This window comes from Phaseolus vulgaris, chromosome 7 (assembly GCF_000499845.2).
Source record: "Phaseolus vulgaris cultivar G19833 chromosome 7, P. vulgaris v2.0, whole genome shotgun sequence".
NCBI classification, from domain to species: domain Eukaryota; kingdom Viridiplantae; phylum Streptophyta; class Magnoliopsida; order Fabales; family Fabaceae; genus Phaseolus; species Phaseolus vulgaris.
This window is the reverse complement of record NC_023753.2, coordinates 37,375,465-37,398,144: the sequence shown is the minus strand read 5'-3', so window position 1 is coordinate 37,398,144 and position 22,680 is coordinate 37,375,465. Positions and strand designations below refer to the sequence as shown.

The window sequence follows — 22,680 nt, the reverse complement described above, 5'->3', positions numbered from 1 at the left end:
ATATATATATATATATATATATATATATTAAATGCATATAAATACACAATAATATCTCGTCAATAATTAATTTAAAGTCGATAAGGTGGTGAAGTTAACTTCACTAATTTGATTGCAATTGCAACATCAGAATCAAAATAAAGAAAACCCAATTTTTTTTATCAGCAAGAAAACCCAATTATATAAGATATCAAATTGTTTGAACATTAATTAGTGAATTGAAAATTAAAAGACATGCTAAGAGGGGTTGGTGAGGTTCCTATGATCAAAATTTATTCTGTATACCACTTTATTAGGATTTGATTTCTTATGAGAATAATGCATTATAATTGTTGTTGAAATAGTAAAATGATGTAATTATAATTTTAATCTAAATATTGGGATGAATTCAATCTCCAACTCTAAAGAAATCATTTTAACATATCTCATTTATTATTTAAAAAGTAAAAGGGTTCTTGAAAATAAATATTTTTGTCCCAAATATTCCGTATTTAAAAATTAAAAACATATATTATTTAATTTGAGGATTTTTTTTAAATACTATAAAAAATTATTAAAAACAAAAAATAATTAGTTAACTAACTTATATACTATTTTATAAACAAACAATTATTAATATTTGTAGTTTATATTATTAATAAAAAATTATAAAATAATTTCTAAATTGATATTTAGCATTATCAAGATTTTAACTATTAACTATTTTAGATTTTAAACAAATTACTAATTTTTAATTAAAGACTAATTTAGAATTTAGAGTGATCAGTAACAAACATTCATTTGGTGGTAATTAACATTAGATACCAATTTAAAAATTACTTTAATAAATTTATATTAATAATAAAAACTAATTATTTTTATCTTTATATTAATTATTATTTAATAATTAAGTCTAATAAAAAATTTATCACACTAAAATAGTTAGTTAAAAAACAGATATTTTAAGTGAATATAATGGTAGTTTAAGTAGTTTAGATGTGAAGTTATAGGTGTGATGAAGTTTTGTGTATAATATTTCAATATCTTACCAACAACTTCTTCCATCCAATTTAGTTGATATTCATTTATTGAATCATTGAAGTCTATAAAGCTTTCAGTTTTTCTACACAGAAAGTGACTTTATGCAAAACTGGGTTTAAATATTCTTCCTTTCATACTGGGTCTATAATTGAGTATATAATCAGTTATGTTGTTTTTTTTAAAATATTTTTTATAAATATAATAATAATGATATATAAATAATAAAAATGAAACAATTTTTTTCTAACCCAAAAATATTTTAGTTTTATTCACTTTTTTTATTTTCTTCTTATTTCTAATTCTTAGCTTTCATCTTTCATCTTTCAATTTAAACAAAAACTTCTTGGATAACAAATTTATATAAAAGATTACAATCTTATCTTTAACTCGAAATTTTAAGATACTGGCTATTGTTATTGTGAGTCTTTTTGTTTGTATGTTAGTCAACTTTCTTATTCTATATTTTTTCTTGATAAGTTTATTACTTTAGCATTCGGTTACACTTAAATATACAAAATCCTAATTTTTAATAAATGCAAGGGCATGCATATGTTATAGTATATCAACAACAACTTCAATTATCATCAAATAAAAATAAAAATAAATATCAAACATGGTCAATAACTTAAAAATAATATTGATATTTTTTTAGTTAATACATGTTTATGTTTTTTTTGTCAAAATTTATAAAAGAATTAAACTGAAATTGACAAAAAAAAGTTTAATTGATATCAATTGATGTAGTTTTGAATTAATGTCTATTATTATTGTTTAGCGGATGGATTGGAGTCATCCTTATTTAATGCATTTCACCAATTTCACTCCTTTGATAAAATAAGATAAAATAATAATCTACTTATATACCTTTAATCTAACTTTGCATAAGATATTCGTGTAACAAAGCATTTCTCAATATTTTTTTTTATATAAAAGCTTTTATGTTAGGCATTATTATACAACTTGACATCTCACCTAAGTTGACACCTTAAGTAACAACAATCATCTGTCATCACATGAAAAAAATATTATTAAAAAAAATACAAAAATATAGGAAGAATAGACCAAAACCCATATGCTAACAAAAACGATATATAGGTAGACTATATCTATTCATAAAGAATTCTAAGAATAGACTAGATAGAAGCCTATTATACCAATGAAATGTTTTCTATGAATAAATCATAAACTAGTCAACTTATCAGCACATGCATTTCCTTTACAACAAATATGGGTAACCTTAAACCTGAATTTCTCACAGTAATTAAGACAATTATTTCACCGATTACGAAACATTTACAAAACATAACATTAATCATAGCAATAAACACAATACAAACTTAGGTAGAATCACATTCAAGTCAAACTTTAGTAAGCCTCATCTTTTGAGTTTACTGCATAACATGTATAACTCCATAAAACTCATGAACCATAGTAGTAGTCTGAACTTCAAGAAATGCAGAGAAAACACCAATAAACTTTCCCATACTACCATGAAAAATACTTATAACTAGTGTTGTACATATTTCTTTGTGGTTTATTTAGAGTTTAAAGATGTTGGCTAACAAAATGTATGATTCAATTATTTGAAGATGTAAAATGATACTTAGACAAGACTAATAGATTTGGTTAAATACATATTATAGTTTGAAGCAATGTTTATAATAATTTAGCTAAAGTGAATTTTTTTTTTAGGTTGATTGTTTCGACCTCAAGTCTGAAAGATAGCATCATTAGGGTCAATTACCGCTTCAGTGTCGGATATTATAGTCTGAAAGACAATAATATTAGTGAGATATTGTTCGTTTCGGATGTCGGTGTTTCGTCACAATTTTATCCTTAACAGACGCTTCAGTGGGTTTAAAGAGGAATGAGTATATAAGTTGTTATTAGACTTAACTCCTGAACAGTGAACAGTGTAGGACTACATTGAACAAATATTATTATTATTATTTTGTCTTCTTCTATTTTAGACCTCATAGTTTCTTTTGACAAATTCTTTCAATAACAATATTCAACTATTTCTAAAAGTAACTTAGAAAAACGATTACAATTTAAAAACTAAAAAACAATAATAAAATAGAATAATACAAAATATATGCAGCCTTCAGAACTTAATAACTTAATTACTTATTGAACTAGCGAAAAATAGAACAATATATGTCTAATTTTTAACTAATTCATCCATCTTTTAACATTTTAATCAAAGTTGATCTAATATGGTCAATCACAAATTCCAACAACACTAAACTGAAAAAAGAAACAATTTTTGTAATCATTTAAAAAAAGCCCAGCCCACTTTCTACCATATAGTTGTAAAATTAAGTTAAAATAAATCTTTAATTATTTAATAATTGTATCACGAAAAAGCTTAAAAACCTTTTTTTTTATATAAAAAATAACCTGAAGATTGAAAACATTGATGAAGAAAAAGTATTAAACTTGAAAAACATGGAGTTTAAAGTATAATAGAAATCATTAAATATAATTAATTTTAAAATTAAAAATAATTAATTGTTATATTAATATATTAGATATTATTTTATAAATTAAAAAATTTTAATATTTAAATTAATTTCTATTATTAATAAATGATTCAATATTTTAAAATTTATAACTAAAATCTTCATAATTATATTAATTTAAAAAATTATTTATCAATAATAAAAACTAATTTAGATATTAATAATTTTTTAATTTTTAAAATAATATTTAATTTAATTAATATTATTTTAATTTTTTATTTATTTAATATTTTTTATAATAATAATTAAGAAATGATTGGTGTGTATTTTTAATCTTTAATTATACATATGTAAAATAGTGAAGTCTAAATTTTTAATATTAAATTTTTCAAAAATATATAAAAGAAATTTATGGATGAATTTTTTATTTGAAAAGAATTGTTTAAATTTTAAATAAACTGACTTTTTAATCTACCAATATTTTTTAGATTAAAAGTTAAGTGACCTAGATCAACTCATATTTAATACTATTCATGCTTGTTTTAGTCAAAGAATATTTAAATGATATTTATCAATTTAGTTTTTTTTCTTCTTCACTAGCTACATATTTAAATTTTTACCCAAAACTATAAATAAGCATACCATATTTTATACTTTGACTTTTCAATTTATTTATTTTTAAAATAATAATTTCTGAATGGCATAAAATTACTGTATTACAAAAATGATCATAAATATAGAAACATATACATTAATGTAAGAAAGTAATTGTTGTTAAATTAACAAGCGGAAAGACGTGTTGTTCATGTTTATCCAAATTTTTTTCTTTTGGAATTAAATTTAATACATTGAACAGTTTAGAAAGAGTAAAATATCATATTTGGAAGGTTAAATTAATAATAAAATTGTATTGGTATTGTTATTGAATATTTTTTTAATAATTTTTTTATTAACAAAAGAATTTTTTTTGAAGCAAAGTTGAAATATCGAGTGAGAAAAAAAAGAAGAGAATATTTAGTGTTGGAAAATTTTTGGAGGCTAAGAACAAAAATTCTGGCCGATTTAACAGAAGGAGCCAAAAGGTTTTGCAGCGAAAGGATTTGGTTGGAGCGCGTGTGTTGCACGCCCCAGTAACCAGAAAACATAAGAGAAACGCTCCAACTGTTTTAAGTCGCTTCTGCAATTTGTATGGTCTCAGAGAGTCCAATGGCTGCTACCAAGATAGGACTCGGAGTTGGTCCCGTTCCGACTCACCGAGTCACCGCCGTCGCCGCTCCTTCCTCAGCGGCATTCTCCCCGCCGCCGCAGCACCGTCTCTTCCTCCTCAACTCGCGGCGGGCCCTCCGACCCCGCCCTTCCCCCCAACCCCTTCGCGTAGCTGCCGCCGCCTCCTCCTCCTCCTCCTCCTCCGTCGATGCGCCAGGTCTTTCTCGCCTCGACTACTACTGCTTTCCGTGAATGCGGCCGTATTCTCACGGCGGCGAATTCAATGCGATTTGTCTTTAATTTTGTTTTTGTTGTTTTGCTTTTTCAATTAAGCTTTGCTTTGGAGGTGTTCGGGGAAAACGAGGTTTGTTGTGTTTGGAATTGTGAGTTGGTTTTGGAGGATTGGAGTTGAAGGATGAAAGCGAGTATTGATGGTGGTGCTAGAGTGGGGGATAAGTTCGCATTGCTAATGAGTGGCAGCTGTGTAGTTAGGATTGGGGTTTGTGCTGTGATATTGGATTGGAATTGAGTACAAGGTGAGGAAAACGTGTGGTGAGAATTGGTTGATGGAAAAAATGGTGGGTGGTAGTTACGGGGTTTGATAATTTGTATTTCATTGGTGAGAACATGCATTTGAGACGGAGGCGTCAAAAACTTGGAGTTTGGAAGGTTGTTTTTGAATTTTATAGTGAAAAACTTGAATTGTGTGGTTGTTGAATACGTGTCGTGGCTTGTCTTTGTGGGGGTTGATTACAGTCTCAGTTAGTCATTTAGACTAGTCAATAAGGTTTGTTTTAAGCTGTAACAATTGATATAAGGTGAGGGAAAAAGTGTCATGAGGATTGGGTGATGGAAAAGATGGTGGGAGGTAGCTACGGGGTTGATACTTTGTATTTAATTGTCGAGAACGAGTATTTGAGATGGAGGTGTCAAACACTTGAAGTTTGGAAGGTAGTTTTGGAATTTTATAGCGAAAAGCTTGAATTGTGTGATTGTTAATTATGTGTCCTGGCTTGTCTTCGTGGGGATTGATTACAGTCTCACTTAGTCATTTAGACTATCGAATAAAGGCAGCATCATCATCATTATTACTAATCTTTTTTTTTCTTTCTTAGTAAATATTGCATTGACAATGTCAAGGTTACCTACCACTGTGTATGGAAATTTTGTTAACTTTTACGGTAATTGTTTTAAGGTCATACCACCAATTATTTTTTATTGGTTGAATATGTAAAAACACTTACATAGACAATGCATGTTAAACTCTTCGATTAGTCCAGTTCTCTCGGCCCAAAGCTAGTGCTGACCTTTCTGGCTGGTGTTGCTTTAATGACTCTGTAGAGGTTTAATGTTTTGTCTGATTGTAATACCGGTGTCTTTTTAGTTACGGAGAATGTAATTATTGAATTTTCTTTGAGTTTGTCCTTATTTTGTGACAATGTAATTCTCTTGTTATTGGTCTTTCTTTTGTTATTGATAGATCATAGATGTGAAAAGTTGATTGTGGCATCCTTTTTCTTCTCCCAGGAAAAGGAGTTGAGAATGTGGTCATTATAGGTTCCGGCCCTGCAGGATACACAGCAGCGATTTATGCAGCACGTGCCAATTTGAAACCTGTGGTATTTGAGGGGTATCAAGTTGGTGGTGTCCCTGGGGGACAGTTAATGACTACAACTGAAGTGGAGAACTTTCCAGGATTTCCTGATGGCATAAGTGGACCTGATCTGATGGACAGGTGTTAAAACTACTTTGTAATTGACTTTAGTCACCCAGCTTTGGAATTCTCACATTTTCTACTTATCTAGGATGAGACGGCAAGCTGAACGTTGGGGTGCAGAATTGTATCAGGAAGATGTTGAAGCTATTGATGTGAAAAGTAGTCCTTTTACTGTCCGAAGTAGTGAACGTAAGGTGATATATTTCACTAGCTGATTTACAATTTCATGATTGCGTAGACATATTGATATTCCCAAAGCTTCAAGGTTATATATTTTATTTTAATTGGTTTTTTTTAATCCACCCATTGATGCTTTTCTTGTTTGGATTTAAATTAGTGCAAATTCGGTTACATATTTGGTAACAGCTTTTATTTTGAAAGTAATATACGGAGTATCTTTCCTAATGTGGGTCCTGGCTTGAACGTCATTCAATTTACAGTCTATGTGCTGAAATTATTGCCATTACTTGTGATACTGATTTACTTGTATTCTGCCTTCCGATACCTGTATGTTTATTTAATTTTATTATCTTTTTAGTAGTGTTTATTTGGAAGAAAAGTAATTGTAATTACATCAGATTTTCTTGATTGTATTGTAATTCAGGTTAAGAGCCAAACTGTCATTTTTGCTACTGGAGCTACTGCAAAACGCCTTAGGCTACCCCGAGAAGAGGAGTTTTGGAGCCGAGGAATTAGTGCTTGCGCAATTTGTGATGGAGCATCTCCTCTCTTCAAAGGTCAAGTTCTCGCTGTCATTGGAGGGGGGGATACTGCTACAGAAGAAGCATTATACTTAACAAAATATGCTCGCCATGTCCATTTACTTGTACGTCGGGACCAACTGAGGGCTTCCAAAGCTATGCAAGATAGGTGTGTCTGATTAAAATTTGTCGTAGTCTTGCTTGTGAATATTGTCTGAATGTATCATGAACAATCTATAAATTGAACCTTATAATTACCTACTTTTATACACTTCATATTGTTTAACTTCAACTCTGTCTCCCACACACGTCCAGGCTACTCCTGTGGGAAAGATAGTCTTATACAATCTTTATTAGATCTTTCTTTTAATATCATTGTCTGTAGTTGGTGAACCTTTATATATGTATTATTATGTACAATATGTCCTTTATTTGCTATCTTATGTTTAATTGAGGTTATGCAACTTATAAATTATACTTTTAGGTTCCTATTATTTTCCTTGCCATACACATGATGATAATTTATTTTATCTTGAAGTGAATTTTTAGGCATTCTCTGTTTCAATGATTTGTATGTGGGCCTTTTGTTAGTCAAGTTCAAGTTTGTTTTGACTATAATCTACTTGCAAAATATTTCGTAGATTAAATGTTTTGCCCGTGCCTCACTTTCTAGTGTACATGAAAACAATATTATCGTAAGGACATGGAATATTTTATCTTAATTATTCTCAGTTATGGTAAACCACAGTCCATCGCTCTCTTCATATCCAGGTAAAGACATAAACAAAGATGTTACATGATCACAAGCACGTTCTTGCAAAATGCATTATTGGAAAATAAGCATATCCTGTTTGATAATATTTGTCATTATCTCTGTAGTTTCTATAGGCTTGAAAAATAATTGTATTATGTTATGATACCATTTTAATGCAGGAAGATATGTAATTTATTTTGGGAATAAAATATTTTACATTTCTGGCTAAATATTAGAATAATATTAGATTACTTCTCAAATTATAGTTCCATAGTGGTTTTGAAATCATGCTATGGGGTTATCGATCTTCATTCTAGTATAATGTATTTGGTGTAAAAAGTATTTACTTTTATTTTGCATATAATTTTAATTTTGTGCCCAGTCAATGACATCATAGTCAGCTTTTTCAAGCTGAGCCCAAAGATAATTCACGGTGGAAGTATTCATATAAAAATAGTTTTTTTGGTGGTCTAAAAATGAATGCTTCTCTTAAAGAAGAGATTAAATAGAACCTGGTTTTGGGCATTCTCTAGACTATAGATACGCAAGAAGTTGCTTAACTCTCTTAAAAAATTTATAGAAAGAAAAAAATGGAATTTGTATCATGTATCTTTGTTTGCTGTTTTGTTAGTCTGTGTTTAGATGGAGCTTTTCTTTATGATGGTGAATTATCTACTAATAAACAATTTGTATGTGAGTTTTCAACTCCCTGAATGTTTGTTTAACAGGTTGATTATCACGAATGTTTCAGAGTGTATGACAATCCCAATGTCACTGTGCACTTCAATACAGAGGCAGTGGACCTTGTAAGCAACACCAAAGGACAAATGTCTGGCATTTTAATACGGAAGGTTGATACTGGGGAGGAATCCGTGCTTGAGGCAAAAGGGCTGTTTTATGGCATAGGTCATTCACCAAATACACAATTGTTGAAAGGCCAAGTCGAACTTGACCGCTCTGGCTATGTTCAAGTTGAGGAGGGTACTGCAAAAACTTCAGTAGAAGGTGTATTTGCTGCTGGAGATGTGCAGGTATCCTATCCTATTGAGTGCCTTCTGCTTATGTAGTTGATTGTTCTCGCATATTAGAATCAACACCACATTGCCCAAAATAATGTATAACTTAATGTATAATAATTATTAGGAAGTGAATTTAAGCTTAACTCATTCTCTCACAAAACCAGTTTTTAAGGTGAGGATTACCTCCACTTATATACTGTAAATTGACCTAATTCTAATTGATGTGGGATCTCCAACATACCCTCCTCTCGCCAAGGCACGAACATCTCATGCGTGAAACTAGATATTTTTGGGTTGTCCGATAGTGGCGAAATAGCGGGAGACACGATAGACCCAACAAACCTTGCTAGGATAAACTGTGATACTATATTAGGAAGTGAGTTTAAACTTAACTCATCCTCAAAAAAACGGTTTGTAAGATGAAGAGTGTCTCCACTTATATAATGTAAATCGACTTTGTCTTTAGTCAATATGAGATCTCTAACAATATTATACCATTTTATCAATCTTTAACATAGCACAATAGCATCATTTGATCTCTGTGTTTGTTGAGAAGTTCTACATTGTCTGCCCAACCCACTTCATATGCTGAGGCTGCATTTGATATGCTATTTTATGGGGACAGAATTTTGACCCTTTTCCTTCTTAATTTAAGTATGATTGCTGTTAAGACATTAACTGAACACATGTTTGACTAAGCAAATTCATCGGAAATATTTTTGTCTGAATTTATCTTTTGATTCAATGTTGCCTTTTGTATGAAAAAAGGCAGTAAAGTAACTGTTGTATGTATATTATAGAAGTTCTTATTCTTATAGGACCATGAATGGAGGCAAGCTATAACTGCTGCTGGATCTGGATGCATTGCAGCTTTATCAGTTGAGAGATATCTTGTGAGCAAAGATCTTCTTATAGAGTTCCATCAGGTATTTGACTTTGAAGAACTCCTATTTTATTTTCACTTATTGTTCTTTTCCGTATATATAAGTGTACAAATCACGTTACCAATTTGATATATCTTTATTATTCTAGTCTTAGTCATACATTCTGTACAAGCAGATGCAATTTTGGCAAGATTTGTATATTAAACTTATGCTCTATAATTTAGATAACTTGACATGACTTAATAAAGATCAAGTATCTTGTTATTGGATAATGAAGTTAGTCATAGAATCTTCTTTACTAAGTCTTTTAAATTTATGTTATAGAACAGGGCAAGAAGTGAGATAGTAAAAGAATCTTTATTGATAAAACAATTTTGGAATTGATAACAAGGTGATGCTGAACCGATATCAATAACATTGTTGAGCACAGGTGAACTGTCTCTCCCTCCCATGTTTTATAATCATGAGACGTGGAATTTCTCCCTTCCTAAACAATCAACACCCTCCTATTTCTCTCTTCTTGCCTTGTGTTGTAACTACTCTCTCTCTCTGTACAGTACTCAACTAAGTGCTTATTTGTTATACACCCTGAATCAATTCCTCTTACAGTGACATCATAGCTGAGATTAATTTGGGTACAAATCCAAGTTAACTCAACGGCACAATATTAATTTTACCAAAATCAATTTTACACAATTTAAAACAAAGAGGCCCTAAGCTGTTCCTATAGTTATTCTTCTATTTCTATTAATAACAGATGTTTCCATTAATAGAACTTTAAGCTCTAATTCTCCTCACTCCTCATTCTTTGTAACGGATATTTTTCATAATCCATATTGAAGATTTGCTGATATTTTGAGGGAATAATGGTAGTTCCAGTTGACTTTGGAACTGAATTACACGGGATTACTTTTGTCCACAAGCAATCTTGCGGGCTTCTCTCATTTCATCAGCATGCAAAGTAGGCTCTGTTTTCTTGTAGAACATTTATGCAGGGAACATAAAAACCTGAGGTGCATTAGCCATTCTATTTTGTTTATCATTACACAAAACACGTTTGGTATTTGAAGAGCTATCTATGAATAATTTACTCTAAAAATATTTTACCTGAATATGGTCGGTGTGGGGAAAGGCTCTAGTTATTGTTGATGGACATGGTCAAGGAAGCCATTTACCACCTACCCTTAATTTTATGAATAGGTTTTCCCAAGTAACTTGTCATCTATTGCTCTTTGGAGGACATATCTCGGGAGAAAATATGAAGAAATGATATACCGAACTACTATGTATCTAGTCATATTCAAATATTTCTTCTTTTGCAAAAGTTAAGTTATATTGCTTTAGACATCATAAAACTGGTGCTAGTTAATACTATATATAAATTCTTAATTACTTATTAAAGGAAAACAGACTTTACATTAAATCAGTTGATTCGTGCAACTAAATCCAATGTGAATCTCAATCTTCCAATTTAATTACTTGTAACAGCCCAAAACTGAAGAGATTAAGAAGGAACTAACAGAAAGGGACGTTCATGAGGGCTTTGACATTACACTTACAAAGCATAAGGGGCAGGTATGTGCTTCCCTATCAGATGCTTATGCTAATTAGATTAACTCTTAGTATTTGTGATGCCCAAATATTTCATTTTATATTTAATTCTTTGGTCTGCACTATAATATATTTTTTTCCTTGTGATTTCCTCTTTGACAGTATGCTCTACGAAAATTGTACCATGAAAGTCCAAGGCTTATATGTGTATTATATACATCACCAACATGTGGTCCCTGTAGGACATTGAAGCCAATCCTTAGTAAGGTATGTGAAAAAAGGAGAATTCAAAATTATATCATAATCCCGAAGTTAGATATCCTAATACTTGTTGGTATTTTCAGCCTGTGACACGATAAATAAGCACCTACTACGAATGAGTAGTCACAATCTTGTCTTTTGTCAGTACAAAACCTGAAAAAAAGAAAGAAAGCAAAGCAACTATGCTGCATGATGCTTTAACAAGTATGCATTATCAACATGTACACTGTTAAACTCTAACGAAGAAAGAAACATTGAGTTGAAACTATGTGTTTCTAAGATAGTATGAGTGTTTTATTTATATTGAGAAAAAGGAATCAATACAATAAATAAATGAGATTTTATATTCTCTAATAACAAAGATATGTTACAGAAATAAATAAAAATGTTCTTGATAATACATATAATCTAGATATTCCTAGTTATATAGGATGAACTCCTTATTCTTATAATCCGGACTTTTGTTAACTCGGGATGTCTTAATTAAGCATAAATCATTATTGGATAGACCGTAGATGCACATACTTATGGTGTGATGATAGCGATAGTAAAGGTCATGTGGCTCACATCTATCATCAATTGTCCAACTTGATATCCAATCCTGCAACTTATACCAACTTGAGAAAATAAAAATGAAAGAAAATTTATTTTAGAGAGCTTGTACAAGACTCTCGTGTTCTCATATTTATATATAGAAAAAGTAAAGTAATGAGATACAAAAATGAGAGAAAAGAGTAGAAAACAACAAAGGCACCTCTAGGACCCTCAGTATACGTAGATACAACTCAACTTTTTAATAAAGCCTATTCTGAGCCTTATTCTAACAAGATTTATAAGCGCCTATATCAAGTTTATACATGTCCCTGCTCATGAGATGAGGCAGGCAGGCCTTACTGTGATTTAATGAAATTTTGACCGATTAGGTTTAAAATCATGATTGAGCTCGTTGGATAGAGAATTTCAATGCAGAATATAAGCTGGCCTCAGCAACTTGATTGGTCATTTGTTATGGGTAGTTTAGGTCTGTCAAAGTTTCTGTTTAAACTACGCCAATATGATTTTATTTATTCTTACACGATTTATCCCTTGTCAGCCTGCTAATTTGCTCTAACAATTATATCAATGAACCAATAAACTAAATAAGGCTACTTTTGGTTCATCTGCTTGTGAAAAAGGTTCCATGCACTTAGTCGAAATTGCATATTAATATGTATTTGCATACGATAATGCCGTGTTAAAAATCAACTTTCTGCGTGCTCAACCTGAGAGTAGCCAGCCAGATTATATTAGATTCTGTCAATATTGATATATAAATAGAATGCATTAATACTGATCTGATGCGTTGGATAGGAATTAAATACAACTATCTTTTGTTCCATATATTTCACAATTTATTTTCATTCTTAACTTGAACACTGATTTTCTTAATGTTTAACATCTCCCTTTACAGGTGATTGATGAATTTGATAAGAATGTACATTATGTTGAAATTGATATAGAGGAAGATCAAGAGATAGCAGAGGCAGCTGGAATAATGGGCACTCCATGTGTGCAATATTTTAAAAATAAGGAGATGCTCAAGTTAGTAATATTTGATTTTTTTATCTCTTATTCTATCATGCATCATCTATAGTATATAATATATGGTTTGACATCATGGCATCCCAGTATATAAACATCAACTTTTTCTATCACTGATGGGTATGATTGTTTTACAGGACTGTCTCTGGAGTGAAAATGAAGAGAGAATACAGAGAATTTATTGAAACAAACAAATAGAAGTAATTTTAAACACCCGAGGGTGATACTCAAATTCTGTGATTCAATTTTGTTTTCCATTTGAAAACAGCTGAATAGTGCTGTCAATTTTGACAACTATTCCTTGAACTAAGTAAACTTCATAGATTGTACATGTAGAATTACCAATCACTGCTATTGTTTTGATTGTTCAATATTTACGATTTTCATATTTTAGTTCAGCAAGCCTCAACTACCCAACATCGTCCATCTGGTTGACGACATTGTGGTGAGGAAATTGTGCTCGCATCAAGCTGAAACTAATGGAACCTATTATTTTTTGTTACAAGTAATGTAACCTATCATACACTTGCATTTTTGTATTTTTGGGTTTTCTCAGTTTAGTCTTCAACTTAAATAATGATATATACAAGTGGAATGGGATATATCTACCTTTATTTTCTAATAGTAATTTTAGTTCAAGGTCTTATTTTAGAATGTTGGATTACTTTTTGGTGTGTTTTTGTCATGCAAGATATGGTCTCATTTATTTTTGGACTGTTTCTTCCTGCACTTCCATATCTTCTTCTGCCACCTCCATACAGAACATGAAAATACATTTTTGTCCTTCTTGTGTCACTCCCATAGAATAGTTTCCGAATTATGTAATTCGGAAACTCATTTGAAAAAAGACTTCCGGATTACATAATCCGGAAGTTAAATAAGACTTCTGGATTATATAATCTGGATGCATATGAAAAATGGCTTCCGGATTATGTAATCCGGTAGTTAATTACAAATTTGAAAAATAATTTCTAGATTACATAATCCAGAATATTATAAAGGGCATTTTTGTAAATTTGAAAACTTATGGAGGTGAGAGAAGAAGGTATGAAGGTGCAGGAAGAAACAGTCTTATTTTTGTTCTAATGTGATATCTTTGAATTTTCAAAAGTAATTTTTATAGTCTCACAAATTAATTTAATTTAATTTAAAATTAATTTAATAAATTCAATAATTTAAAAACTAATATCAAATTAGAAATATAAATATTTGATGTTTTAAACATTAATAAATATAATGATGATGAAAATACGTAATTAATTAAAGAATACAAACACTTACAATGAGCAAACATTTAAATTTCATCATCATTATTATTATTAAAACGTTTTCAAATATATGTTCCATCAGTATGTAAAAATTGTTAATGAAGATCTATTGTATTATATAATGTCTTATGGAGTGGACTTAGTAAAGTTTAATTTGTAGTGGATGATTAATGTCATTTCAAAACTATATGAATTGTTGCAGTGCATTTTTGTAATGGTAATAGACCTCTTCTACCAATTGCAATATTCATAATTATATATCTCAAAAGCAAGAAATCCTTAATTAACGGAAAATATCTTAAAATCTGCAATATTTAATTATTATTATTATTATTATTATTATTATTATTAAAATAAAGGTTTAATGTTCTTTTATCTCATTGGTATATTTATTTTTACAATTTTATTATATTATTTTTAAAATTTTCAATTTATTTCAATTTATTTATTTAAAAATAATATAGTTGATTTCGTCAAAAATAATGATTATAAATTATCAACGGGAGAAATGAACAATATGCAGTAATTATTAATTCCTTTTTCTTTAAAAATGGAACTAAGTTAAAAAAAGTTGAAAATAATAAAAATAAATTGAAAAAATTATCCATATATATTTGGAAATCTATATAGATGGTTGAAGAAAAAAGACATTTTTTTATAATATTTATATGTGCAATATTCATATTATAATATTACTCTCTGATATAGATTATAGATTTGGCATATGAATAGCACATTAATTGGACACAGAATATATTGTCTGAATAATATGACCACAACTTGTCAAATATTTTGGTTGCCTCACACTAACACTGCAACTTGTCTTTATTTGAACTGTTCTTCCCCACTCATAACCATACTCAAATCACCTTTGAAATTCTGCCATTTATGCCTTGCAAATATCTCATCAAATATTTCCGACAAGACAACCTTCCTCTTTCTCACTTATCATATCAAACATACCAAAAACATTCAACCAATAATTTATGTATCTTCTTCAATTTTGAATCAAATGCTCCATCTCCATTTAATCAAATTCTAAGTGTATATTAGATGTTGCTTCACATCAATTTCTACAAGCTACCTAGTTTTTTTTCCTGCTTTGTGTTGCATACAATTATGTATTACCAAAAAAAACATTTCTTAAATATTCTAATTAATGTTATACAATTTTTTATATAAAGATTAAAGTTATCTAGTATAAGTGTTAAAACATCTTTCAAATATTTTAATTATTATTATTTTTTGTCAATAAAAAAAAATCAATTTGTAACAGCTAAGAAACAAATTTTTAAAATCCTTCTTAATCTTTTCAGTGTATTAAAACTCTATAATTCTATTCATGTTATTGTTTATATAGTATTAGTTCATTATTGGTAATTTATTTCCCTGGATTAGCAACTTTTACTTAATTTCATTTATTGTCACAATAGCTAAGCGATTGAGGCCAATAATTTAGGTCTCTAATTAAATAATTATTACAGATTTTTTTATTAATTAGGTCATAATTTTATTGATATTATTTTTCTAAGGTTGCTAAATTGTAAGATATAAAAATAAAGGTGTATTTTATTAACTATTAAAAAATTTTGTCAACTAGTATTTGGATTCACTACCTCCGCCACATAAAAGAAATGTTATTAAAATTAGTATGTAAGTTAAATTTTATGAATAAATATATGATTTATAAAAAGGGTGTTTTGTTTAAAATGTCAGTGCTAAGATCATAGTTAAATGAGTATTCTTTTGCATGCATATTAAATCAATTTAATTAATATTCTTTTAGTAAAGGTTTGTTTGAAGAATTGTTATATTATGAATCATGCTCATAAAAAAAATTATGACATCATATTTATCTTTTATTTAAAATCTTTAAAATTTAAATATTAAGATGATGAAATGAAAATAAGTATTATATAATTTAAATATGCTTTTAATCTTTGAAATATAGTCATATGTTATTATTTTTTTATACTTTTTCTGTATTTGTTTCTGTTTTATTTTCATTTTAGTCTGTATAATACTTTTTATTTTAAATTAGCCCCTTTGATTTGAAATATTTGATAGGATTTAAAATAAAATTACCTACATATTAGAGAGGAGTAAAACAAAAACAAAAATAGATATTTTAGAAGATTTAAAATAAAATAATGAAGACAGAAAAATATTATAGAGTAGAATTAAGAAAAAAAAAACTTTAGGGACAAAAAAAATATTTAATTTATTGAAAGTATTTTGAAATTCTACTATGTTCTACCTTGATATAGTTTTAAAGTTTTTGATAAGAAGTTGAAGTATAAAGAAATTTATATAGTATTATAAAAATGTAAAATTGTATAAAGATATAACTTCATTTAAATATATACATCTTAAAATATTATTGACAATAATAATAATTGTTTATTACGATTACTTAAAGTAGTTTTGTAAAATTAAATTTACTCAAACTATATCTAATATTAATGTTAAATGGACTATTTAGTTATTATACTACACCGGATCGAAATCCCATATTCCTTATCCACAAATAATTAAGTTGTTCAATTTTTACTCTCACATCTTAATAACAAGAATAAAAGACAATTAAAGGTAAAATCATACATAGTGTCAAAACGTTAACCATGAAAATCATGTTAATATAGACTCACAAGCCTAAGTGTCCAAATAATCCATATAAATAGGTTGATCAACATCATCTCAATATACGTATTTATTAAACATTTACTACATTCAACTACCCAAAACCAAGCACTAACTCGAGTATTGAAAGAGCTTTTACAACAGGTATTCCTTCGACATCTCAATCGAGTACAAGTCCTTGAACGCATTATATCAGGTAAGAGCAGAAGACCTTCCCGAACTATCAATAAAAAATAATTTATGAATTATTAAATTGTAAATATAAATTTCACCAGACCTTAAAATTCCTAAATAGAATCTTGCTCAATATTGTAATTCTCTTATTGGAAACTTGATATCCAACAAATACAAAAAGAAATTGGGGACTAACCATATGCCAAAAGGCCACAAGAGGTGTTAAACAATGGTATAAAGAAAGTAAATGAAAAAGAAGCTTTCCATAAATAGCTTTGTGAATACTAAAAAGTGATTAAAAAGGAATATTAAAGAAAGGTGTTTAGAATTATTGTGGGTTGACTAAAGGGTGTGGACATATAAATTGGAATCTTATCGATATCTGATTCATTTACATTGTGTGCCACAAAGGTGACACTCTTCCACATATGCTGGAATTTTTCATCTTCCACAAATACTTTCAACCATTTCCATTGCTGCTTTCACTGCTCAAAAATATTGTCTGAGTAATCATCAACTTCTCTATTCAGAAATGGGATTTTCTATCACTCAAATTTATTTTTTATTGCTTCATGACCAATAAGAGAAGTGATTTAAGAATTTAACATGTGTTTTTCATCTCAGTTTCTCCAATTAATTAACATGTATTTTTTGTAGGGTAATGTAAAAGCTAAAGTTAAAATGATTTTACTAAATATATATTTTTCCATTAAGGAATACATTTGATTTTTTTTTTAAAATAACTTATCTGATTTGAGTGAAAAGACTACTCAAGGTAGGAAAATTCTTCATTCTGTTTTAACACAACTGTTAATTGTATTTATTAAACTTGAATTGGAAGGGCTGATTAATTTATTTAGGCACATTCCCATTACTATTTTAAATTGAATGATATATAGCGTAAAAGATTAAAAAGTAGAAGTTTATTAGTGTTGAATAACTAGATAATCGAATGAGAATATCAAATAATAATTGTATAAAGTTCAAATAATTATAAAAAAGAGTAAAAATAATTAAATATATAACTTAAAAATAAGTTACAAAATTAAAGATAAAAGAAGTTAAGATATCCAATAAATTAAATATGTTTTCTTAATTTAAAACGAAGGGAGTAAGTATTAGATTATGTTTTCTTAATTTAAAACGGAGGGAGTAAGTATTATATTAGGTACGGAAACAGAAACGAGACAGATATGTAAATACTCATTCCATCTTTATATTCAATTTAAAAAATTAAATATTGTCAATACGCTTATTCGTATTCCGTCAATACAGATATTTCTTATTTAAATACAATCAAAATAGTTGTTTAGATAAAACATGTTTTTTTACTTAATATAAAAGTAAAATCTCACACTAAGAACAACACACTAGCACTAGGTCATAATAGATCTTGATGCCTATAAATAGAAACTCATCATGAACATAAAGACTAAGTCACTTAAAATATATTTACATACACTTTTATTCTTTCCTTAAAGTGCTTGACAACCACATGTAAAAAAAAATGTGTTTTAATTATATATGTTTTAGGTTTGTATGAAGCTATATCTTAACCAATGAACCAACTTTATCATTGCATAATTTAGAGTAATTTTGTATAGTTAGCTTGAAGAGGTGTAATGTTCTGATTACTATAAACTCAAATAAGTTTAATGGATAACTTGAAGAAACTATGTGTACTTTGTGAGACATGATGATAAAATATCAGTGTAAACATTTGATTATTTAATAAACTATTTGTAAAATGTAGTGTAAATTATGTGAACCAATAAAAAATATAGAGTGTTCATTATAACACATTGATTATCTTAGTTATATGTAAAAAAAAATTAGACAGTGTGAATTCTTTTAAAACTCCTCACTCGAAGATCACATCGACCAAAAACTCTCAAATCTGAAGAATCTTCAAATGCAATAGAAAAGAAATTTAAAAGAAAGAAAGGTAAAAAAAGAAAAAGGTAAATCAATGTAAGAAGTCAAACAACGTATTAAAAAAATAGATTGAGAAATGAAATATCTTATCAATCTCACTGTTAAAAATACACTTTCAGACAAATGATTTGTGTATGATTCCATATTTGAATTAAACAATTCTTTTTTTAAGACGTTTAATAACATTTTAAATTTATTTCAACTACAAAACAAAACTGATTTCACTTTTTTAATATTTATTTTTGGAAATTTTATACGTATGATTTTTTTTATGGATTTGCCGTGATCCATTTGTGTTTTACAAAAACATTATTTGTTTCATTTTGTCACTTTTGTAATTACAGCCACATCTTTCCCACGTGAGACCTGGAAGTACAACAATCACAAGAACATTGGCATTTCAGAAGTACAACATAATAATAATAATAATAATAATAATAATAATAATAATAATAATAGCAACAAACAAAAATATGGGGAAAAGGAGAAGTAATAGATAATATAACAAGAAAAAGAATGTGAAACTAAGTTAATAAATTAAAAGTAAATTAGTTTAAGAAACATTCCAAGTGTAATTTTGTTAACATATATATTATCATAAAAGAAAGTTGAGTGTGTTAAAAAATACATGTTGGTACGTAATATAGTAAAAATATTTTTAAAGTAACTTATGGTCTGTTTATTTAAAAGGATCGATGTAGAGTAAATACTGATTGGTATACGAGTGAATAGAAGGTTTTAAAGTGATATTATTTCATTGATTTAAGTAGATCCAATATTTAAAAATATAATTTATAATTATATATATATATATATCAAAATATAACAAAAATAAAATCTTAATTTGAAGATGTTAATTTAAAATAATTGTTTCATTTATAAAAAAAAATCGATTAATAAATATATCAGTAATATTATTTTATTTATTTATTTATTATTTTGAAAATGAAAACTTTCTTATGTGATTTTTTTCTGGAAACAAAATATGTACACTTCGAAACTATTTAATCTCTTTTTCTTTCATTTTCTTTTCTCATATTTTCTTTTATTCTCCTTCCTTGCATGACGTAACCTTAATTCCATTATATAAAACCACATGAAATATCAAAGTGATTATTCAAAAAATAATAATTATGGGAGAGGGACATTATTCATGTGAGAGAGAAGAGTTATACATCTAGAGAATACTTCAAGCTCTGAATTAAGAAAAACAAATGTTTACATTAATTAAACTTAACGGTATTCTCTTTAATATTTTCCTATCATTCAACCAAAACGCAACAAGTTTTAGATACTTTAATTGACCTTAACTATCTTTAAAAAATTTGAACAAGTTTTTAGATACCTTAATTGACCTTAACTATCTTTAAAAAAATTGAAATTGGAACATTAATTACTGAGTTTTAAAACTGATAATAATTTATTACATACAACTTTGAAACGAACAATAATTCAAATATAATGATCGATTTTACTAATTCTAAATGTGTATATAAGGAATATATAGTAATTTATTCTCTTCTCTTTTATATAAGAAACAAAACAAAAAGCATTTGTAGGCCTGTTGCAGGCCACCAAACTCACTTCACATGCAAAAGGATTGATTAAGCCAATTAATTTATTCCTACACCTAATTCGTATAACCTTTTTTTTCTTATTTTTCTCTCTTTCATGTCACTGTAATCACAACACTATTACATTATAAAAAGTGAATAAATAATAATACCATGAAATAGTCTCTTCCACGAGTTGTGTAAAGTTCACTCGTATTAAACTCAATAAACTCGGTTCCGTTACTGTCAAAATATATCTATTTTTTTAAGAAATCGAGGTCAATAACAGTTTAAATACACATTTCTCTTCTAATTCTTCGATTTCAAGTATGATCCAAATATAGTCTCATATTTTCTAGAAGTCGAGATTAATGACGGTTTAAATACAAATTCTTTCTCCAATTAATCAAAACATTTTTAAGAACAAAATCGTGAGAGAGCACCGATTTCCAACTAAAATACGATAATTGATCTTAATGATATTATCTCTCAGACTACGTATATAAAAATCATTTTTTCCCTTAATCATCAACTGGAGGATTACGTAAAAATAGGTAAGGAAAAAACCGTAATTAACCTCCAAACTATACCTATAGGAATTAACCATCACATCAGCAGAAAATTTTATATATATATATATGATCTGAAATTAAATCACATATCCTTTCATCTTTATATATATATGGACATAATTGAAAAAAAAAATAGCAAACAAGTGATATCACCCTAAACAATACATCAATCTTAATCCGAAGCCCTAATTTTGTTTCCTTAAAAGTATTTCAATGAAGAAAGTCTAATAACAATTGTGTCTTGTTCTTTTTTGTGTGAAGAATGTTGACATCATATTCTCAATAGAAAAATACTAAGTTCAGGTCCGCCATTACCATCAGGATTCAACATGTAAAACGCCTCCGAGTCACGACTCCCCACAACTCGTTCAAACCGTGCCCTCATGTACATCAACTCGCCCTCCGAACCGCCGCCGCCTTTTCCATCCTCCAGAAGGGGGATCACGCCGGCGCCCACGGACACGCTCTGGACGGTGCTCAGCACGTGCCAGTCGAGGTCCCCGCACGTGCGGGACACCGCATAGCCGCAGTTCCTGCCGTTGCAGTACATGGTCCAGGAAGGCTCCTGAAAGAGTCTCTTGTGTTGTTGCCGACCACCGTTGGCGGCGGCCGAGAACGAGACCTTCGGGCACTCGAGCGCCAGACGCACGAGACCAGAGGACATCTCCTTGACAAGGGAGGAGGTGGACATGGCGAGTTCCACGAGGAGGAGGGGCTCGGCGCGGGGATGGAGCTGCACGGCGAAGGAGATGTGGCCGCGACGGTGGCCGAAGAGGGTTCCGGTGACTTTCCGGCCGAGGGAGGGGGTGATGGAGAGGTGCGAGGGGATGGTGAGCCACTTGCACGTGGGGATGATTGTGGGGAACGTGAAGATGTTGAGGAAGGAACGTAAGATGGAGGATATCTTGTTTTGTGGCGTTAGTTTGTGTGGTTTTTGTTGTTGTTGTTGATGGTAGAAGTTGGAGACGGAAGGTGAGGATCCTCGTCGCACAAGGAGTTTGTCGGAGACATCCTCGGAGTCGAAGGCGCGGGAGTGAGAGAGAGTGGAAGGTAGGATTCTTCGGGTGTTTCGTGTTGTGGCTGTGCATGCACTTGAGCTTCTTTGGAAGATTTGGTGTTGGTGTTGATGTTGATGTTGATGGTGGTGTTTCATGCTGAAGGAGAGTGAATGAAGGATTGTGAATAAAGGTTGAAAGTGGAAGAAGAAGAAGAAGAAGAAGAAGCGACAAGGTGATTATGGTGTTGGGGAAGGGGAGGAATATAAAGGGAGGGTGTGGAGGGTTGTGCTTGCGATGATCATAATTTGTTGGACTTTTTGTATTGGGAATGGTCCTACACTTCTATGGACAACCATCATCTCTCTTCGTTAATCATACTATCAC

The 22,680-nt window shown here is 29.5% G+C and overlaps 2 protein-coding genes across 3 annotated transcripts; one reads left to right on the top strand and one right to left on the bottom strand.

Moving 5' to 3' along the window:
• The first annotated feature begins 4,492 nt into the window (after positions 1-4,492).
• On the top strand, positions 4,493-13,695 carry LOC137830562 (NADPH-dependent thioredoxin reductase 3). 2 transcript variants are annotated; one of them, XM_068637989.1, is made up of 10 exons: positions 4,493-4,905; positions 6,216-6,423; positions 6,494-6,599; positions 7,010-7,275; positions 8,612-8,891; positions 9,698-9,805; positions 11,252-11,338; positions 11,477-11,581; positions 13,026-13,156; positions 13,294-13,695. In XM_068637989.1, exons 1-10 carry the CDS (start codon positions 4,671-4,673, stop codon positions 13,352-13,354), a joined length of 1,587 nt encoding a protein of 528 aa, XP_068494090.1. In that variant the 5' UTR covers positions 4,493-4,670; the 3' UTR covers positions 13,355-13,695. The 2 variants fall into 2 exon arrangements, with proteins under 2 accessions (XP_068494090.1, XP_068494091.1); XM_068637990.1 differs by having other exon boundaries at positions 4,656-5,639.
• Positions 13,696-21,325: 7,630 nt separating this feature from the next.
• On the bottom strand, positions 21,326-22,680 carry LOC137830561 (protein MIZU-KUSSEI 1-like). Its single transcript, XM_068637987.1, has one exon. It carries the CDS (start codon positions 22,449-22,451, stop codon positions 21,570-21,572), a length of 882 nt encoding a protein of 293 aa, XP_068494088.1. The 5' UTR covers positions 22,452-22,680; the 3' UTR covers positions 21,326-21,569.